The sequence below is a fragment of the Prorops nasuta genome, unplaced genomic scaffold (genome assembly GCF_024137725.1).
Source record: "Prorops nasuta isolate Cenicafe-Biocafe unplaced genomic scaffold, Cenicafe_Pnas_1.2 PNAS00005, whole genome shotgun sequence".
In the NCBI taxonomy this organism is placed as follows: Eukaryota; Metazoa; Arthropoda; class Insecta; order Hymenoptera; family Bethylidae; genus Prorops; species Prorops nasuta.
The window spans coordinates 5,392,588-5,413,686 of NW_027116802.1; the positions used below are offsets into that span (position 1 = coordinate 5,392,588).

Here is a 21,099-nt window from a genome sequence, read left to right on the forward strand (position 1 = left end):
TCTCTCTCTTGGCTGCTGCTGCTACTGCTTTCATACGAATCAATAAACTAGCAAAGCTCGCAACACAATTTGCTTCATTCGTAATTAATTGTTGAATTTCTGTCAAGAGATATCAATTTAAACAATAATGGGTGGGGTAGTATATATAGATATATAATATTATAGATATAGCGAGAAGCAGAAAATTGTCATTTGCAAAATTCACTCTATATTACATATATATATATATATATATCCACCTGTAATCCATTTTCGTGCTTCGTTAATAATAAAGTGATTCTACGGGATAGAATGATTGTTACTTGAATGATTGTAGCCGTTTCGAAAGTAAAGTGAGGGGGAGGGGGGAGGCTATAAGAGGAATGGGGCGACTTGAATCCCCAGCTTTGCGAAGATGGAACGAAACGTGATCCTGAACTATTCTTCGACCTTTTTTCAAGACCATTCCCTGCCGTAGTTAGGTTTTTCACCGTGCTTTTTCGCTGAACATTCGTTTTTTAATGATGCCTATTCTACTCGATTCCATCTAGCCCCATATATCGATTTCTCTTTTCAAAAATCCACGCCAGGCTAAAAGCTCAAGCGATATTCCACACTTCGTGCAATTCCTGTTTAACCTTCTCCACTGGCGCTTTCAAATGACTTTCATTCACTAGTCTCAATATCCCTTGGTAGTAGTTAATATCCCTAAGAGATTAGACGCTTATCGATGATTTAGAGAAAATTTAGCTAAAAGCTGAATTTCGCAGGACGAAATTCAGCGTTTTGGACTTTGACACAGGTGGAAGAAGACGTGTGGCGTGTGTAGGTATATGTAGTTGAAGATTGTGGGCCGAAAAGGAGAAGCTGGAGAAGTGGGTCGTTCGGGTCGTTCGAGTCGTTACTTCGCCGCGCCTAAGCAAAAGTGGTGAGAAAAAGAAGCCCGATGATATTAATGGTATGGCGCGGCCGAGGCAGAATGTAGGAAGACATTTTATACGAGCCAGAAATGGCCAGACAATGCCCGGCAATAAACTTGGCACAGAAAAGGGCTAGATAAAATTGCGCTCTATAAAAAGCTGTCTGGGAGTGATTTGTCGCCGGATCACACAGAAGCGCATCGCTATTTCCTGGAGCGCCCAACCTAGACGTTCTACCGAAACAAACTTTTCGAGTATTAACTGAGTTATAGCGCGGAACGGGTTTACATCTTCCTCCCAAAGTCAATCCATTGATTTCTTTCCGCGTCATTCCATCTTTAATACGACACATTTCTCAACTCTTTTCAGGCACAGTCTCTCCTTAATCATAAAGAGAAAAATCGTTAATATGTTTTAGATACGGTATTTGAGTTTTCCATTTCCCTCCTTTTTTTTGTATCAATAATCTTTTTTCTAATAGTTAACAAGAAACCATTATAACGCAGCCTACGTGATGTAAAGATAAGTTTTATGCTTTTCGTGACATCGTTATTATTTATATTCCTACCGAAATGCTGTAATATATTCCTCTCTTGAAAATCCATTAGATACTCTTAGGGAATAATGTGTAAAGATAAAATAGTTATTGCTAATAACTTATCCTACTTTCGACTTATCAGGGCATGTGCAATTTATAAGCTGAGTTTATAGCCGTCAGTCGTTATCACTATTAACTAATTAGATTATATTATCTTTTCTTAGTTATATTTTTATTCAATAAAGTTTAACTCGATGAATATTTCAAGAGAGAAAAAATGACAAGTGTTGTAAGTTAAAATTTACAGTCAAACCGCAATTTTACTTTACAATAATTCCTTATTCAATTTCATTTGAATACATTCGTGTCTTAATCAATTTTCGTGACACGTTTAGTAACGTAATAATTTTTCAGTAAGTCTTCATTCACATTAATGTCTAATGAATTTTAATAAGAAATGAAGGAGTAATAAAAGATGAAAAGGTTCAAAGGTTTCATTGACTTTATATATATCTATGCGATAACCGAAAAGATCCGCTTTGACATAAATAGATAAATCACATCTTATCGTAACAAAAATTCATTAAAAGTTTGAATACAGTCTTTTGTGCCAGTCAACAGAGTTCTTTTATTTTTAGTGTATTTAGGTGATCACTGAGCTGTATAAGGCTTGCTTCTATGTTTACTTTATTTTGGGAAAAACTTTTAATTGTGTGTACTAGCAAGTAATTAAAATTCAAGTTCCTCATTTTGTTTATTAGTAAGCAGAAAAAAATCACATATAACGAATTGATATATTAGGTTTTTCGTCTTGAAAATGCTTTACTTATAATATCATCGTAGTTATTTAGTCGATGATGGAAATCCTATACTCGTTTAATGACTTAAGGAGCTAGAACTAATTGCATGTGATACACGAAGAGGAGCTTCTAGAAAATAGAAGAGAATTTAACAGTGTCAATAGTGTCAATAATCCAGAAGGATCCTGAGATTCAAAATGGCCAACCCTTCTTCTAATTATCTCCTAACAGCACAATCGCTTCATTCCTAGTACTGTTGCATACTGCTTTACAAGGGTAACTTAGTTTCTAACCCTTCTCATCCCCCATGTAGCTCCTTCATAAAGTTTTGCTCTACAAATTAATTGAAAACGAACTTTGTACTACAAATTAGCTTTGTTATGAACGAAATTAACAAGATGGTCAAAACATTGACAGTTAATGGTACGTGCGAAAAGGTATTTTGATAAACTGATCAATCGATTCGAAAGACTAACTGATGAAAATTGGTTGAATTATATTTAAGATCGTTTTGGGATTTGAAGTGAAAGAGGATAGAGATGACTGAAATCTGTGGTAGAGTCGATTATCATGATATGAAACTGAGAGAGTGACAGATCATATCGGAGTGCATATCCGTCGTGTGTTATCGTCACTGTATGAGTTTCAAACGTAGAGTGACCAACGTTCGGAATTTACTGGACTACCGTAATATCTATAGTAGTAGCATATTCGACGTTATCGGATCGACTCGTGCAACAATGGAAAATCATTTTTGGATCAAAAATTTCCTCTGCAACAATGGGAAAAAATTCTTCTCAAAATCCTCAAGGAATTTACGAAGATGCTTCCAGTAGCCCTCGAGGAAAATAGTTAATAAAAACTACCCTTGGGATATCGAAAAGATAATATAGCAATTTCATTGAAAGTTTCGATGAAAGCTTGACCGCTGTTTGAAAATATTCTTTTAGATATATTTACTGGTATGTAGATATATATAGATATGCTATAGGTATATATCGATATGATATGACGCAAGGGGAAGCACTATAGAAGTTGATCGAGTTCGTTTTACAGTTTGCTGTCACGCATTTCTGAAACGTCGAAGTAGAATCAACAGGAACAGCTGGAAAAGAAGCGTTACCTATTTCTACTTATTCTTATTCTTGCTCCCTTTCACATTCTTCTCTCAGCGAAGGTCCCTTCGATATTCTTAAATTGTCAAGCATGACCAAACTCTCTCATTCTTCTTCCTCCATATACCAAATCCTTGATAACAATTTCATCCCCAAATACCCATCTTTCCATATTCCTGGATGGATAATAAAGTTACGTTTCTACTCCGCAAAGCAGCGATTTCTCCATTCGTTCAAACTATTACCAATTCCCAACTCCATCAGGCCGTGCCTTCCGTACGCCCTGAATAAATCGTTATCCTGGCTAAATCAGGCGAAAGCTTATAAGTAAATTCTCACACGATTGCCACGAGACTTTCCCTGGAAGGTACTTTGCGTCTTGCAATAGCCCTTCCAATAGTACCGCTTCAATTATTTACAGTCCGGCGCTTTTGTTGTTAATTCTTTACGCTATTTTGCAGCAAGAATGCGCACAGGGCGAATACTAAGAATGTAAATCGTGAATGACGATAAATCATTGATTCCTATCGTGGCGAAGAAGATTGTGAAATATTCTTATAAAGGAAAGCAGGTCAAATGGCTGAATGCTCGTGGATTCTTCATCTCCGTTGGAATTTTCTTTCGCCACGCGTGTATCAAAATGATATAGACGCTCGCTGCGTTCGCTGCACATTTACATGTATCCGCGCTGCCGCTGCGTTGCTCCGATCCTATATATGTATATACGGTTGCAAAAGAGCAAACTGGATTCTCGCTTCGGATCGCATGACATTTGCGGTTTCGATTTTTCATAGGCCATTTGTTTCCGGCCGAGCGTTACTCGCGGTTTGCCAGAGAAATCTTCTTCAACCCTCGGGACCGATCCAGTCATTATGGCCAGCGATTTGTCAATGTTTGCCGCATTTCGATATTTTCTCGTTATCCACCCTTCAACCCCTCTTTCTCCCATTTTATCACGCCTTTACTTATACAAATCGTCGAATCTCTTTCGGATCGTAAATATCAGCCAAATACCTCCCTTACCAATACAACCGTAATCAATGAATTTCTTTTCTTCTCTTCCTCATAAATACTCACGATGCACCCTTTGATTGAAACAGATTTCACAAAAGTTCTGATTGCAGCCGTTTATCGGTCTCTCTCTCTCTCTCTCTCTCTCTCTCTCTCTCTCGCTCTTATACATGTAAAATTTACTATGATGAAATTCATGTTAAACATTTATGACGTTGAGGTATTTTGCCAGACGCATTCAATTTCGCGTAGCAATAATTTACATAGCATGCTATTTTTACCGCAATATTACCCAAGCGCCATGTACGTTTCTCGCATGAGAATTTTGTCACTGGATTCTGGATCGAACCATGTGACAAGAAAAACGAACGGCGTACTATAAAATTAGCAATTACCAGGCATCAAAAACAATTGATGTTGATGGGGAATATTGCGAAGGGACTCATAATATGGCTTTGGGGATATATTATTTCCCGTGCGTTCGTTTTCACATTTAGATATACCAAATTCCGAATAATATATAACTAAATGAAGACATTACAGTAAGTATTTCTAATTAGCTTGCATTATTCGATAAATTCATCAATACTGGTATTTAATTATACGCATTTTTTCATTTATTTCATATGTTAATTCTGTGGCAAAAGAAATTTCCATTTTCGTCAGATGTTTAATTATGAAATAGTCGAGCTAGCGTAGTGCCGGACAGCCGAGAGAGACTAATTGTTAAATGAGTTTCGCTTTTTTCGGAAATTGAATCAGTTGTTCGCGACTCCCTGGAGCTTACAAAGTATTTTCTTTTTTATTTTTTCAACCCTTTATTTATCTTGGCAGAGAGAAAAAAATCTATTTTCAGATAAGGAACGACTTTGAATGAGTACGCGGTAGCATGGTCGAGAATGGAAATAAGGTTTAATTAAAAACAGTTTAATTAGTTCAATCCCTTGGACAGTGGAGAAGCAAGTGGTTGTATTTTTTTTCATGTTACTGCCAGTGCCGGCTGGTTAGCTTTATCGTATGAATGTATATCTTTTAGAGACACTCAGTGCTCGCACTTTGTAAATCTTTCGGATAATAAACTAATTACGACGGTAAACTTCCATATCTGCTTCACAAAAGACATTTTTACGCAGTTTCATAAACTGCTGCAAACAAGTATACATACATTTGGAATATGTCTTCTGGTCAGAGAGAAAAATGTGACCATCGCAGAACATGGGTATAAAATAAAAAATAATAATGAGAGGGATGAGATTCGTAGCGATAGATACGAATAATTCTATACGAAAGAAACGGGAGAAGGCTTACAGGAAGTGCTGTAAACATATGCATAGTGATCATTGCAGATTTTGTTTTTTACTTTATAGTAAAACGCCATCAAAGATGAAAGCATGGAAATTTAATTGATATAATACAAGCGGAAAGATATTTTTTAATGGTTCGTAAAGTACAGCAGCTGTAGTTGGTGAAATAAACTTGGAAATAAAGTCTCGCGAGCTTGACGAAATTGAAAAAGGCCTCGGGAGACTTGTGGGACGACCTCGAGGTCTCTCGACATTAACCCTTAACCAGTAGTAGGAAGTGGCAGTAGAAGAAACCTACATATGTACCTACACCGAGCTAGAAATGGGATGCGGGTGTTTCTACCTATTTTACCTTTGTCCTAATCCCCATGGACGCCATTTGAACTCAGCTGAAACGAAAAGTATTATAAAAGTGCCGCATACCACGATTTACACCACGCTTCTACAAACTCATGATAATAAATGCTGAAAGTCTGCACACTATAATATATTACATTGAAATTTTGTCACCACTTTGAAATTTCCTTCCAATCGTAAACTTCAAATTTTAATCGAGTTGCTCATTCTCCATCGACGTGCAATACATTACACGGGTGAACTTGCATGGTTATTTTTACATCAACAGGATTACCGCAAAAAAGAAAATGTTGAAAATCTAATTTTTACAGTCTGTAAATTTTTTCAGGGAAGACTTTTATTGAGCTGCGTAAATGAAAAACAGCTATCTTTTTAGCGTATGAAGGTATATACCTGCACAAGCATGATCCGCGGCTTGGTACTGAAGAATATAAACTCGTATACCCACCCTAGAATTTTATGACATGCCGTCGACATCGACGTTCATTCAACCCCAGACTAGATGACGCTCAGACTCCGGCTCGTTTTACTTACCGATCTGATATCATAAGAATCCTTCTAGTAGTATAGCTTTAACATTATACTATGAAAATCTTTCTTGTCATTGATGAGTAAAATTCATATCGAGAAGAATGCAATACAAAGAATTTTATCATTATACTTTGAACAAATATCACATAGGTAACTAATTTTGCATCGTTATATTAAATTTCTTAGTAATTTGTAAACCTAAAATTGATATTTGCATATGTAAAATTGGAAGAAATAAATAGAGGAAAAGATAAAGAAAGAATAGAAATTTTTGGACGTACAGGCCTGAGTGTACTTAGAATTTAGAACAATCGGAGTTGGTGTTGAAGCAGTAGCCACAGAGAGCAGCAGGGTTTGCGCTAGGCAATGGATAGTGTGGTGTGCGTCTGCAAGTCGTCTGCTGCAGATCCGTAGAGAAAATTTGTAAACCAACACCACCCCTGCAGCATACTCGTTTGCCGAACAAACCACATCAACTGTACATTCGCAATAGAGCTCCACGCACTCCAGAGAATTTTGAGGTTTGCAACATGCCTGCAGCAGAGCCATATACGTAACTTCCCTTATCAAAAAAATAACTCAGAAACTAATACATTTAAACAATATCCCAAACTATTCTCTTAAATATACAGCACAATTTAATAAATTTTCATTCCTATTACGTATAGTACTTTGCAGATAGCTCAGATAAAGTTTGGCGAAGCTTCAACATAAAACGATTCTGAAATAAAACTTTTCGTGTGGAGGAAATAATTATTTTCCTTTTCTGGTAGCAAAAGTTTGAAAGTCTGAAAAATTGGTGAGAAGAGAATAAAAGGACGAGTACATGATTTCCCGTAATCGACGAGATTCTCACGTATCTCTCGGTGTATTCTCAGGTAAAATAATCATGTGGAAATATTTCTATGGCTGTTAATAAGATAAGGAAGGCATATTAAAGGATATGTGTGCGAGTCTCTTCTTGTTGACATTGCTGGTTTTACGGTTAATTGAGCCAGGAGTACAAGACCCAATATAGGAGTAGGTTGTACTCGATATCGCACGAACTTGCTCATGAATATTTAAACCAACCTAATATTCCCATTTATTACCAATAATTCTGCTGTTCTAAATACTAATAATCATAATTTTTGCCATTTGCACTAAACACAAAACATTCGTTATATTTTACGCAAACTTGTCAAATTTTCCTCAATCCTGCGAAATATAAGGTGACTTTTAAAAACTTAATTATAGGTTTATACCTTTATAAAGCAAGATATTTAAAAGGTTAATTTTTTAGCAGCAAAACTATTTTAACGAATAACGTTCGTAAGAGGTACTTTTTAGCCAGATCAAAGTGGAATGTCACAAATTCCTTTACAGAAGAATGGTGAACCGAGCCCTTTCGAGTAACTGTGAAACGTAGTTTGAAAAGAATTTATATACATTGGATAAAAGCAAATAAAGGAACATATAAGGATAGTCGGTCTTATTTTTGTAAAAAGCATCTGGTTAATCGTGCTAGGTTACACTTAATGCACGCGACCATGCGAAATGAAATGGGATGGAGGGGATGGCAGAGAATGGGATTCTCGACAACAGTGCGCGAGATGTGATTAGATCCAGAATGTTCGATTGCGATTGCTATATCAGAAAGGTCACCAACCCATAGAGCTTTCATCGGCTTTCACGCCGTTAATTACCGGTGAAACATTGCTGGTACGTGCCAGCTTCTTGTCACCTTCCACTCTCTCTCTCATACACACACACACACACATATAAGTACAGTGGAACTTTGTCCCGGATGGAACCTGACCATCCCACCCCTTTCTTCCTTCAGAAGAGAGAGATTCCCGTGTTATATATCCCGCATCCAGTTTCAGTTGGCGCGATAAACCAACCCGCGAAGCCTGCAGGATTACAATTGGAATTCAACTCCCATTATTTTCCCTTTTTTGCCTATCGGCCTTGTCAAAGGGTCAATGAACCTCTTCTCAGTTTCATCGGGAAACTTGTCTAATTTCTTTCCGCGACAAGAGCTCCATCGCTTCTCACACTTTAAAATCCCTCCCCATTCATCCCACGACTGCCTCCACCTTTTACCATCAACCATGAGAGAGTCGCAGAAGTATTCTGAAATCTATACTCATTTCCTTATTCTTACCTTTCTGCAGATTTTCTCAACTCTGCTGTTAATTCAGCCATTAAATTAAATATTCATTCGAAATGGAAGAAAAAGGAAATACAATGGTGCATTTCTTTCATTAGGTCAAGAGGAACAATCGATTGTAAGGCTATTAATTAACAACCACTTGGATATTGATTGAGTATTATGCAAGTTTAAAAGTAATTAGAACAAGAGATGGTGGAGATATTTGTGATAAAAGTGATTGTCCGTTCGTTATGGTCGTTTTTCCATGAAAGTGGGAAATTCATTAGATAGCGGAGCCATCTGAATTGCTATGGCCCTTCGAAATAATGAAAAATTCTTTCAAGCGTCATGTCAGGAGGACATATTGCGCACTCCACTTTGAAAGTTGTTTTTTTCTGCTGCACACACCTATTTTTATATGTATGCATCAATTTCTTCCTGTTATCATCACTCAAGTCGTACTACTTTCCCATCGTACTGCTTCTTCATTTTTTACGTTTTCAAATTGTTTTCGGTTCTCGTATTAGAAAGAAAAGTAGAAAAGCAGCAGAACAAAGAAGTCGTCCAACGATACCAAAAGAGCGTGCAAACTTTTTCCAGACTTTTTTTCTTCAGCCCAAAGCAGAACTTATAGTTTTCCCCTGCTTCGGCAAACTCACTTCTGGGTATACCTATTCACCTCGGGGTTCCAATGCGACCAAAAATAAATGCGGAGGTTGCGTATGTCTCGGTCTATTTGATGTAGAAATATTGTTCTTCCGGGACACTTATGGAGAGATAATGAACCCGTAAAAGCTGGAGAGAAAGAGTCGGGGAGAGAAAGTTTTTTTTTAAGATTTAATCAGTTCATTATAACATTTTTCTCATGCGTATATATATACTTGCTGAACTGCTGAAGTAGAGTTCAACCATGAAAGCTATCCGGTAGGGTTTTGCGAAGCCTGAGTATAATGAAGGTGGAATCGACATGCTTTCTGGATATATAATTCCATTTATAAATTTAAAATAGTCAATGTTTTCCATAGTAGATTAAATTACAATTAAATTACTAAAATTTAGATTACGTAATTGCATGTAGCTCCTACCTTTTCTACTGATTATATATAAACTGATGAATTAATTGCAGCGCAAATGATGTGAAAATATTAAAAGATGCTCGAGCGACTAGGAAAATTTACGAGTTACTGAGACAAAGACAGAAAGTATAGGAAGGAAAATGCTGGAGACAATAGAGTATATTTTGTAATTGGTGGGGGAGATTGATTTTACAGTTTTAATCGGGGTAAACGTTAGGACAGAAGATAACGGCGGCAGTTGATCAAGGAGGATCGTGATATGATATCAGTGAGAATGCGATCTTGCCATAAACGAGAAAGGCATTCAAGCCGGATGTGACGGTTGCGGCGTGCATTTTAATGAACTCGCTTTCCCATCTTGTTTTCTAGCGGCGTAAGCTTCTTCGGCGTCGGCGGCGTCGGCGGTGGTAGCGGCGGGGGAGGAGGAGGAGGTGGCGGCGGTGGACGAGTCTGAGGTTAAAACTGAGGCTACAGGGGAGGTGGAGGAGGAGGAGGAGAGGCAGCGGCGGTGGTGGCGGCGGCGGTGGAGATAGAGACGGTGGGGCAAACCGGAACCGGAAATGGCTGCGAGGTGGCTCCTGCTGGCGCTCCTCGCCGCCCACACCGCGGCTCTTCCTGATATCATTAGGATAGGTGAGTATCTTTCCACGTTTTCCCGCGGGAAAGACGTTCTCTTTAGATTCCATGCCGCCCGTTGCACGTTCAGCTACTATAATCCTACCGCCCTCCTATTCGCCAACACCATGATGAATTAGCAGCGATAAATATTTCTTTATACTCTTACCCCGCCTTATCCTGCAGTCCCACAACCCCCTACATAACTTTTCAAGCCCTTTCGACGAAAACCAATCTTTTTTCTTAACTCCCGGCAACGTTCAAAATTATTTTTTCTTTTTTGCACAATTGAAGGAAAATTTGTGCATATAAACAATGAATCTTGATTGTATTCTTGTGAATTTAACCTATCGCGATTACTAATGATAATACAGTTTACGGAGCTTGTATATATAAATATAGGGTTTAAGATTTTCCTAATACTCGAGTAAATTGACGTGCGATAATAAAAGCGTAACAAATAGAGGTTTACGCTAATGGAGTAAAAAATCCGCATCGGATGACCGATTTTTTTTTCTTTTTTGTTTTTTAGAATTCGTTGAATCATGAAAAGCAACATCGACGACGAAGCGGATTAAGGCTATTCATGTTTGTATACATGGATGAGTGGTTGTATGCGCTCATATTGTACTCGTCTTCGTATAGTATAGAATTGTCAACATTATATGGCAAATCAAAACGAATGGGCACTGTTCCGAGCGAGCGGAGTTTAGACGAGATTTTTTTTGCTCAGACTGTTTATTTTGAAAATATCAGTATGTAGGTAAGGGGGGAGGTCCGAAAGCTGCGACTAATTTTTCCCGATTTCGTGTTCCCGTATATAGATACGTGCACATCGGGTGCGAGTGGATGCTTTAAATATACATGTGGCATACAGTATGTTATTAATCGATGAACTCTCCAGTTACGGTGGAAGCGGTCGCAACCCATGCGATGGGCTAGCCAAATGCTCACGATGCCGTTGGATAAATATTTACGCATGCACGCCACTTTGGAGAATACTAGTAAATACGTACTGAAACGTCACAATACTCGGGACATTGGTTTTTATCGAACGGGATGAAAGATATTCTGGTATAATTTGATATCCTGGAATAAAGAGCTTTCCATTCGTAGAACTTTTATATGAACCTATATATATATATATATATATATGTATAGTACATGGTACCTCGGCAATCTTTCGAAAGCTTGCGTTTTTCGAGTAGCCAGAAGGATGTCCCTAAGAATAAAGGGATAGTCAGCGTTTTCAAAATTCCATACTTAGGCCCAACAAGCTGTCCCTACTTGCCATGGAAAACAATAATCTCAGAATCGTCGTAAATTATTTTCTAATATAATTTTTAGTTAGCTCTTAAAAAGAAGTTTCTTAAAGTATTGCACTGGTCCAGGTGTTTTATTCACGGTAAATATACAGAGGTACTTTGTGGGTTCTTAAGAAACGAGGCTATAAAAAGGGAAGTAATGGGCAACGTTTTTTAATGTATATTAGGGGTCAGGTTGACCATGTGTACCAGTAGGAGTAGTAATTAATTTGAAGTTCGGAGGGGGAATTACTGGCACGGGTAACATTCCGAAACGGTATCAATTAACTGTTTTTGTTTAACCGTAACGAGGCTGTCACTGGCATCGGGTCACACCGAGAGTAGCGTGACAGAGATACTAACGTAGCAGCAAACGCCACGATTCAGCCAGCCAGCCACTAGTTTGAAATAATTCATTAACGATCGATGAATATTCAATTCCCATTGATTCAATGGGCGACAAGAAAAAATTCCCGTTGGCACATCAATCCATCGAATGAAGTCAGTAATTCATTGATTACACTCGTCGTTATAATAGTAGTTTCTTCAAAGTCAGACAAATCGTCATCGCGTTGGCTGTAACGTCAAACCTGAAATATTAATCGATGAGCTGCTTAATTACTACTATATTATAATGAAGATTGTTCCACGTACCATTGTCATTAATCAAACTGATCGATCGCAACTAAATTTAAGCGGATTCAGAACTCGACGGACAAACTGCGATTACTTACAGTCGTAGTAAATAAGTGATCATAACAATAACCAACGTCAATTATCCAATTTGATAACAATCTAGAGTATTACAGCGCACGCAAATATGAACTCTGCAGCGATCTCAAGGAAAGTTTAACCGCCAATATTCGAATTCCTTAATTAACGATAAACAAACTTGGTTCAAACATGATTCGACGTAGAGTGTAACCCCTCGATAAACATTTCGTTTTAAAATGCAGGACTTGCCTGCTAAAAGTATTTGCAAATTAACGAGGTAAGCTTTGATGTCGAATAATTAAGGCGGAACTTTAGAGTGAAGGGGGTGGGGGTAAGAGAACGAGAGAATGGAATTGGAATTGAATTCATGCACTGATATATAACGCGGAGGGAGAGCTTGCGAAAATCTCTGAAAAATACAAAATTATTGGACTGCCTTTTTTGAGTAAAATAATAGCAAAGCTTATAGATCATCATCGAACTATAGGGATCTCCCATACGCCCGTTCGGTCAGCCAAACTACGTGAGATTTGCCCTAGCAGCGTCGGTCATTCTGTTCACCATTTTTCATTCTTTCCCTCTTATTCTCTTTCGCTCCCTCTTCATCTGCCACAAATTCTTTTTTTGGCAATCGCTAATCCCTTGTGTTATTACAGCCATTATTATTGGCACATTGATTAGCGCTGATCCAATGTGACTGGCTTCTTGGTGGAAATTAATCGATAGCCAGCCGCTAACGAGGAGCGTAAATCTATCGGTTAAATTCTATAAATCGTGGAGGCAAGCTGGCGCACGTGGCACTAACTCTTGTTACTTTATGACGAGTGCTGCGTTTAACTCAATTTACGACGCTGATTCTTCACTCGTCCGTACGTGTACCGTCTAATTGCAGTTGAGAACACAGTGCGTGTACTTTGCACTTTCCTTCTAAATTTACCTGTGACAAACGGCGAGCAAACTTTCATATTGTCACTGAAATCATTCTATAAATCTCGGGCGAACGTTCGTTCCTTAATCGACGAACAATAATTTCTCCTTCAAGGGAAAAGAGTACCTATATATAGTAATAGTCGGATGAAATATGGATTAATGCTGCAGGTTAAAGCGTATAATCGTTGGCAAAGGCAGTGCTGGGAGAATTTAAGATTAGCAAGAAATAAGACTATTATCTGTTAAGTCGACGGGAGACGAATATTCATGGAGAGTTTATGTATAAGAGAGTTTTTGAATAACGTGGATGGGCTTTTTATCCGGCATAGGGTGAACCAAGATTTAAGCGAGAGCACCGCAAACGTGGCGAGACGGATCAAGGCTTGCGGTAAAAAATAAGTCCATAAGCATTGCAGAACCGGACCTGTACCTACTTGCTTGTAGTTAAAGTATGAGTAGAAATTATACGTTTAACCACTACACTCTTGTAGGTGTCGGTTAATGCGTGTAAACGTTCCGTTACTTCCTATCTCAGCTTTTACGCTTTTCCTGCAAGAGAGACGTAATGTAAAAAGGGAGACGTTCCCTCTTAGCTTCTCTCCGACAATTCAGCCAATTACCAAGTTGCCAAGGAACATTCTTCAAAAGTTGCCATTAGCATATTTCACTTATTCTTGCAAGTATATTTATATACATGGTGGTCGTTTAAGTCCTGTGCAATCGAGAATCCTAACGAGGATCGAGAATTTTAAGGAAAAAATCCTTTTCAATTTTTTCGAAACATATCTCTAATTAAATAGTAATTATCAATTGAAATTTCCTAATATCGCGGACATCACACTCTGTCTTTAATCGAAGGTAGGTTGATCTGTTTTTTTTTTTCGGTTATTTGTCAAATATACTTGCAAAAATTCCACAAATAGAATTGAAAGGTTCACTTATGACTTTTATCATTAACATAATAATACTAATGAATTGTACGCATTATATATGACATTAGATTTTAGCCATCTGGGAAGAAATTAAGTATAATATTTTATCAAAATCAATCATTTTAAAACTTAAGTAATTCTATAGTATACTAAATTAACAAGCAGCTATATTTACGGAGGTTCTTTTCCAAGTTTTCATTGCCCCTTACCGATCAAATCTAGGTATTAAAGTCCTTTAGGCCTATTAAATTTATGTATTAAAAATAAATGTCAAACTGTGTTTTTATATACCATCCCACAAGAAGCACTCGTCACGTTAGGAGCTTTTATTTTATTCTGCTGGACGACAGATCCAAGCCTATGAATCATTGCGAATTTCTGTCAACGATTACTGCTCACGTATCTATAAGCACGAAGAGACTCATTTCTCAACTGTTGTTTGAATTGCTCACCCAATTTTGCCTTTCTACTAGGCCTTTTAGGCTATAGCCAAACTCTTGCGTATACGCTTCTTAATTTTTACGCATTCACTCCGGACAGTAACACACGACCAGTTGGAATCCGCATCACGGCAATTAATTAATTTGCTTAGCTTAATTATTCATCTTCTCTTAGGCAAATGCCTCCAAGTTGCTTCCTTGTTTATGCAATTCTTTCACTCGCTGAAGCTACCACAAATCAAGGGGAAGCAAACGTTCGTTGGTCAGCATTAAACTTAATTTGCCTTAATTTGGTTGCCTCGTAATCATTCTACGATCCTATACCTGCTAGCTTCCACCATGCAAAAAATAAAAAGTAACGCTCACTACTTCGCAGTATAAAGTATTGCAGTGACGTTCGCGACAAACGCGCAGGCGTGTGTGGTTTAGCCGATCATAATATCATGAAAAAATTCAAAGTTTTATCGTGACAAATCGCTATATACTGCACAATCTGCTAGGATTCAACATTTTTACGATGAAAATGAATCTAAACAGAATACACGTAGGACTATACACTAAATCCACAGAACTAGTTATACATTAATTACGTTAAAAATATTTGTATTTATATAAGCACTGGATCAAAATATACTTAGTTTTTTTACCTTCAAAACTTCGCCTCTGTCCAGATTCTTCGGATTGGCATAACTTAGCCGGCCATGTACCCTGTATAGTGGAATTGCATATATTTGCGGCTTATGTAGGTGCTTCCTTGAAGGGGATGAAAATTTCAAGGATGAGGTTAGAAAAGTTGGCACTTGGGGTGGGGGTTAAGACTGGGTTATGGAAATGGCAGAGGTGGAAAATAAGGAGTGTACGCGTGGTTCTCGTCAAAGCACCCTTTAATATGGATGCGTGATTTCCCAGGTGGGCTGTTTCATCCGTCGGATGACAAGCAGGAGGTAGCCTTTCGTTATGCAGTGGAAAAGATCAACGCCAACAGGGACGTACTGCCCAAGTCCCGCCTGAGCGCGCAGATTGAGCAGATAAAACCACAGGACAGCTTCCATGCCTCAAAACGAGGTAAGCTAAAACATATATCCTAATCACCATTTAAAACATCTCGTTTAACCCTTTAAAGCACATATTTTTCTCTTAGGCAAAACTGCAGACGAAATCTTTTTACTTGGGAGTTTTTGGGGTCACTGTAAATAGCGAATTTTAAGTTAAATGTTGAGATTTCAAAATTGGAGGTCCAATTTGGCTTGACAAAATTTCTAATATAATCAGATCCGGTTTAATTTTCACAATATGTCCGCCCAATTAAATTTTTGAATTTGAACTTTATATTTGTCATCTACGCTGCTAAAACCCTTTTAGTAACATATTGCGATCAATTCTGGTTAATTTTTTAAAAAATCGTCCACTATAATAGAACAGCTGATTGAATTTTAAAAGTCTAATATTTCATAAATATAGTTATTAGAGATCCACATATGTACTAACGATCTCAAGCTGGTGATCAAGGAGGAACATAATAATACTATTCAAAAAAATAGCAAAATACTAAACGCTTCCATTGTACATAAAAGAGACTTTAAATATAATTATTCTGAATTTAAAACATTGGAGAGCAGATATATGTTTAGGATACATGGAAGAATTGTTGGGAGAGGCCTCAGCACATATTAACGAGAGTCACAGTAGGCATTCACAAAGAAGATATTAAAAGTGCAATAAAAACTTATGAATTGATGTCTGAAGGAATCTACATTCATGCCTTGCCTACTCTTTCTTTCTCCTGCACGTTCAGACAACAACTGTCCAGTTTTTTCCTCTTCACCACGGCTGAAGACAATGGTAGCGGATTGTTTCAAACAATGATCATATGAACCTACTCTTATCCGTCATTATGGAAGTGAAGTTGAATTAAATATTAATAAAATTGAGGCGAAAGACAATTCTGTTGGTTGCGACATTAGAGAAGAAAGTGGGGTTGAAGTTACTGCAGATTTATTAAACAAAAGTATTTTCTATAAAAATCAAAAGAGCCTGCAAAAGCCTGAAAAATTTACTCTTTATTTGGATTTAGTGGCATACAGAAATATTCGATTTTTTATATCGAAAAGATAAGATGTTCGCAGAGATAAAAGGTCGGGACATTTTTCCTACCCTGTATCGATTCCGGATCTTTTCATGAAGCGAGTTAAGGATAACGGTATATAGTCCATGATGTGTCCCACTAAATCGCCTGGTCTGAGCGATATCTAGGCTGAAGAATTTGAGGAAAAGTACACGCGGACACGCGGTATGAGAACGAATACCGTTTTATACGCCAAGTAAACGCAAGGGGGCTTGTGGAAAGCTGTTTTACAATCTCAAATCAGAACTGATTCTTCTTACATACTATTCAAAGATAGTTCTAATCATAAATCAAATTACAAACCTCTTGGTGCTATACAATGCAGTACTTCATTCACCGAGGTCATAGTATGTCGAGACGGCGCAGCTCGCGAGCTTAAGTACATTTCGAGCAACATTTGACTATATAATGAGAAACGCTCCGCGAAGAAGCCATCTGGCGGCGTTGTGATAAAGTGGGGAGTGTGAAATAGAGTCGGAGAGTGCGCTGGAGTGATGCGGCCCGAGAATCCCGGACCTCTCACACCAATACACCTCCGATCTCCAATAGTAGTGATTATAATAAAGTTATGGGATACCAATTTTCAAGCGCTTATTTTTTACAAAATCGTTGATAACAAATTTTTTGAGCGAAATTTCGTTTTTTATATTTATTTACTAATAACATTTATATGGTAAATACGATAAATATTTATGTCTTCTCCGTTGTTTCTCCTTGTTCTTCTTATCAGTATAGTGATAAGAACAAATCCACTTGTGTGAATACGACAACCGCACTGTGTTACGTTGACCATGCACTTCCTTGGGGAGTAGAATTCTTGGGAATACACAGATTCACAGATCCTGTTGTCTGTTTTTAAATATCGACAGCACCTTTAAATGAATAAAGATTTAAGTAAACTTATCATATGAGACGATTTGAGCGGTAGATATCGAGCCTCATCTCACATATTAAAACAAATATAAATGAACAGCGAGCATCTGCTGCTTGCAAAGTAATCAACCGGATTCGGAAAATCGATACATCGTAGATTACTATGATTACAATCATAACGGTGAATACAAGTATAGTTTATAATTATTACAGTTAAACGTAATAATTTTATTATGTATTTCAGGCACGATTTACGCTTAATCAAAAATTGATTAATATTCTAGCTTTGCTCTGCTTTTCATCTGTTTTTTGTTTTAATTTTTTCTCATATATACGTCTCTCGCTCAAGATAATTTATTCAACAATGAAAATTCTCAGCTACACTTGCACCTCAATAGTCACTATTAACTATTTGGCTTCTGCATCGCTCCAGCAAAACCATTTTTTCTCTATCACGGTCATAATTAAAAAACTACTTTAAAAGTATCACGAGTACGTTAATAAATGTTTATAGATACGTTATTATCTCTTTAGTCTAATAATACATAGAACTTTTATTTTGCTGTCAGAATTCAAGATAATTGCTTTGCAAATAACATACATGAAATAACGTTGACCAATATATTGCTTATGAATATTTGAGTTCATAATAGCTATACTCTTAGGGTAAGTTTTCCCACTTACTGGCAAATTTTTCTGTTTAGTAAATATTAGAAATTATATAAAATTTCATTCATTTCGATTTTTATCAAACAGATATAAGTTATCATGCTATTTACCAATAAATGGAAGATTTGCTTTTATCCACGTACAAGTGACACTTATAAAATAGTTTTGTAGGTGCTATGTAGTATGTATAGCAAAAAGATTAATAGTGACCATTGTGACGAAAATTTGTCTAAACATCTTCAAAGTGTTTGATAAATTACTCTGAATGAGAAGACAAATGTGTGTGAAGATATTATGAGAAATAGGCGGAAGAGAGGAAAAGGAGAGTTGGAGAATTATCAATGTAGATTTAGCGTTAATTGTGAGGGCATGATTTGAGGTAAAACAATAAATTTATTATTTATTTAAGTGTAGCAATGCATGATGGGTGAATATTTATAGTCGGCTATGATTGTAATCATATTAGGCTATAATTTATTGATTTTCCAAGCTCACCTGATTACACTGCAAGTAGCAACTTCTGGCTGCTCACACATATTTGCTTGAATGTGTGAAACAACGCTCGACATCTGGCGCGAAAATCCTGTTATTTGACAAGTCTAGTGAAATCCTTTTATGTTTAAAAGTTACTGGCGATATTTATAACCGACTTACAGAATTTTTATCTGGGTGTATCCAAGAATGTCACCCACTCAAGAAATTGCATGGTTAAAGCAACACACACAATGCATAAGTTAAATAGTCAATATATTTTATGAAATATCAAGGTGGTACCGTGAATTATCACCACGCTTGAAAGGGTTCAAAAACTAATCGTTTAATGAGATTAAAAAAAATCTCCAAATAATTTGAATTGATCGATCATTATTAGAAATTACACGCATTCATAAGTTTTTTGATAATTGCAAATGAACTCATTAGTCTAATTAAAATGGATTAAACAATGCTTCGTAAAATTAATAGTATTATGTTAACGTTTATCTTTAGGCAATAAGCATTATTGGGTTAGCAATTTGTTTAACGTAGATAATAGATATTTAATAATAAAGTTTGCACCAGGCTCAATCGTTATTCCGACCAAACGTTGCTGCTAAATTGTTCGATAAATTTTAATACGTTGGCGTCGAAGCAGAGCGGTTTTAACATCTGTTGATTATGTGACGCTCAAATCGATGTCAAAATTAGATATTTTATTTTAATTATTCTTTTCCCATTAAAAGCACAAGAAATGATAAATAAAGTGCTGGTATGGATGCAATATGCAAAGTTTAAGCATCAATTGCAGCGCAGCTCGGTATATTGAAACAATATCAGTTTTAATTAGTTTATTACGGAGAACATAATAACCCGTGAAATAACAATGGTTTTAAAATTTCGTTAAACTATCAAGATTGGTAAAAGGTGAGTTTCTGTGTGTGTGTGTGTGTGTGGTAATCGCTTACATCTTTTATTCGAGCTATTTGTTGATGGATTCTTAGAATAAAGGGAGGGTGAGGGGGGATAGGGGGTGGTTTGTAAATTTATTCACCACGGTAATGTCCCTGCCTCGTATAGTACTTGTCGCGAGACGCCTTACATAGAACGTGAATTTAACTACTACCGAATTTTGTCCTCCCACTTCTCTCACCCTCTCCCCTCTCCCCTTTTTACCACCCACTCACCCCACTTAACCCGTCATCCTTCCCGCAATGCCAGCCGTGTTTCACAAGTATTTCCGAGCACGCAGTGAGCAGAAACTATTTTGAAAGTTCACGTCGTTGTTCACCGTTACCGCTGCACCCCTTCGCTATGGAAAACAAACCGCGTTTCGGATTCGTCGCGTTACCTTGTCAACATTTCTCCTTCTTACTTGGGCACCGTTGCAGTACGCGGTATCCGCAAATTTGCCTCGTCTTTACGTATAATACCCGATAAGCCATTTTCGCAACCACGACGAATAGCTCGATCGGTTTTAATCTTGCTTCAATGTCTATTATACAGATTTTCACTTTTTCACTATATGTATATACATGTATGTATATATATATATAGTTAAAGAATTTAGAGATAATCTCTGTGGAGAAGGTAGATGTAAGTGTGAATAGAATTATAAGTGGTGTAGGAAATTAATTAATCAGGGTCAATAGATAATTTCGTGATTATGCGCGAACCGGTAGGTGGAAGAAGCTACGTCAAAACTGAGGCTTGTAGGATTGAATTATAATAGCTGTTGAATCTGCACAATTTCTATAATGGCCGAGCATTAAATGTGTGGCGAGCATTTCGCGTTTGCCGACCGCTTAGTTTGCCATGTTTTGTTGACAGCCTGACGCAGCCAAACAATGCAAATTCTGATATACGTATCACCGTCCACTGAATTTTGATCGACTGAACCTACAAACTATTTTCAATTTATCTCGTGCAAATACGGCACTGCGGGGTATTTAACTGCGACAGTGCGACAATAAATTTCATTGATTCTTTCCACTTGGATTTCCCCTGGCTTCTTTTTTAACGAAATATTTCAAGCCGTACATATATGTTTATGTATACGTATATATATATATTCTATTATAAATGGAACTGTAGAAAATTATAAAAGCCGTTTAGAAAATTACAGTGGAACGTGTGCAGGGATAGAATTTATCATGAGGTATATGGAACATTGCAGCGGGATGAGATATTCAGGGTAGGTCAGTAAGGTGAATCACGCCGTAAAAAATTCACATCAGGTATTCCATCTTCGTGTTGGT

The 21,099-nt window shown here is 37.2% G+C and overlaps 1 protein-coding gene across 3 annotated transcripts in view; it reads left to right on the forward strand.

Annotated features, from left to right (window-relative positions):
* The window catches only part of LOC136773531 (glutamate receptor ionotropic, kainate 2-like), a 130,698-nt gene that overhangs the window by 31,596 nt on the left and 78,003 nt on the right, over window positions 1-21,099 (forward strand). For all 3 annotated transcript variants that reach the window (XR_010822636.1, XM_066727274.1, XM_066727275.1), the window contains exons 2-3: window positions 10,135-10,398; window positions 15,610-15,765. Coding sequence is in view for 2 of the 3 variants with exons in the window: in XM_066727274.1 (XP_066583371.1) it covers window positions 10,326-10,398; window positions 15,610-15,765 (229 nt within the window). In the remaining variant the exon portion in view is untranslated. The remainder of the gene's footprint in view (window positions 1-10,134; window positions 10,399-15,609; window positions 15,766-21,099) is intronic.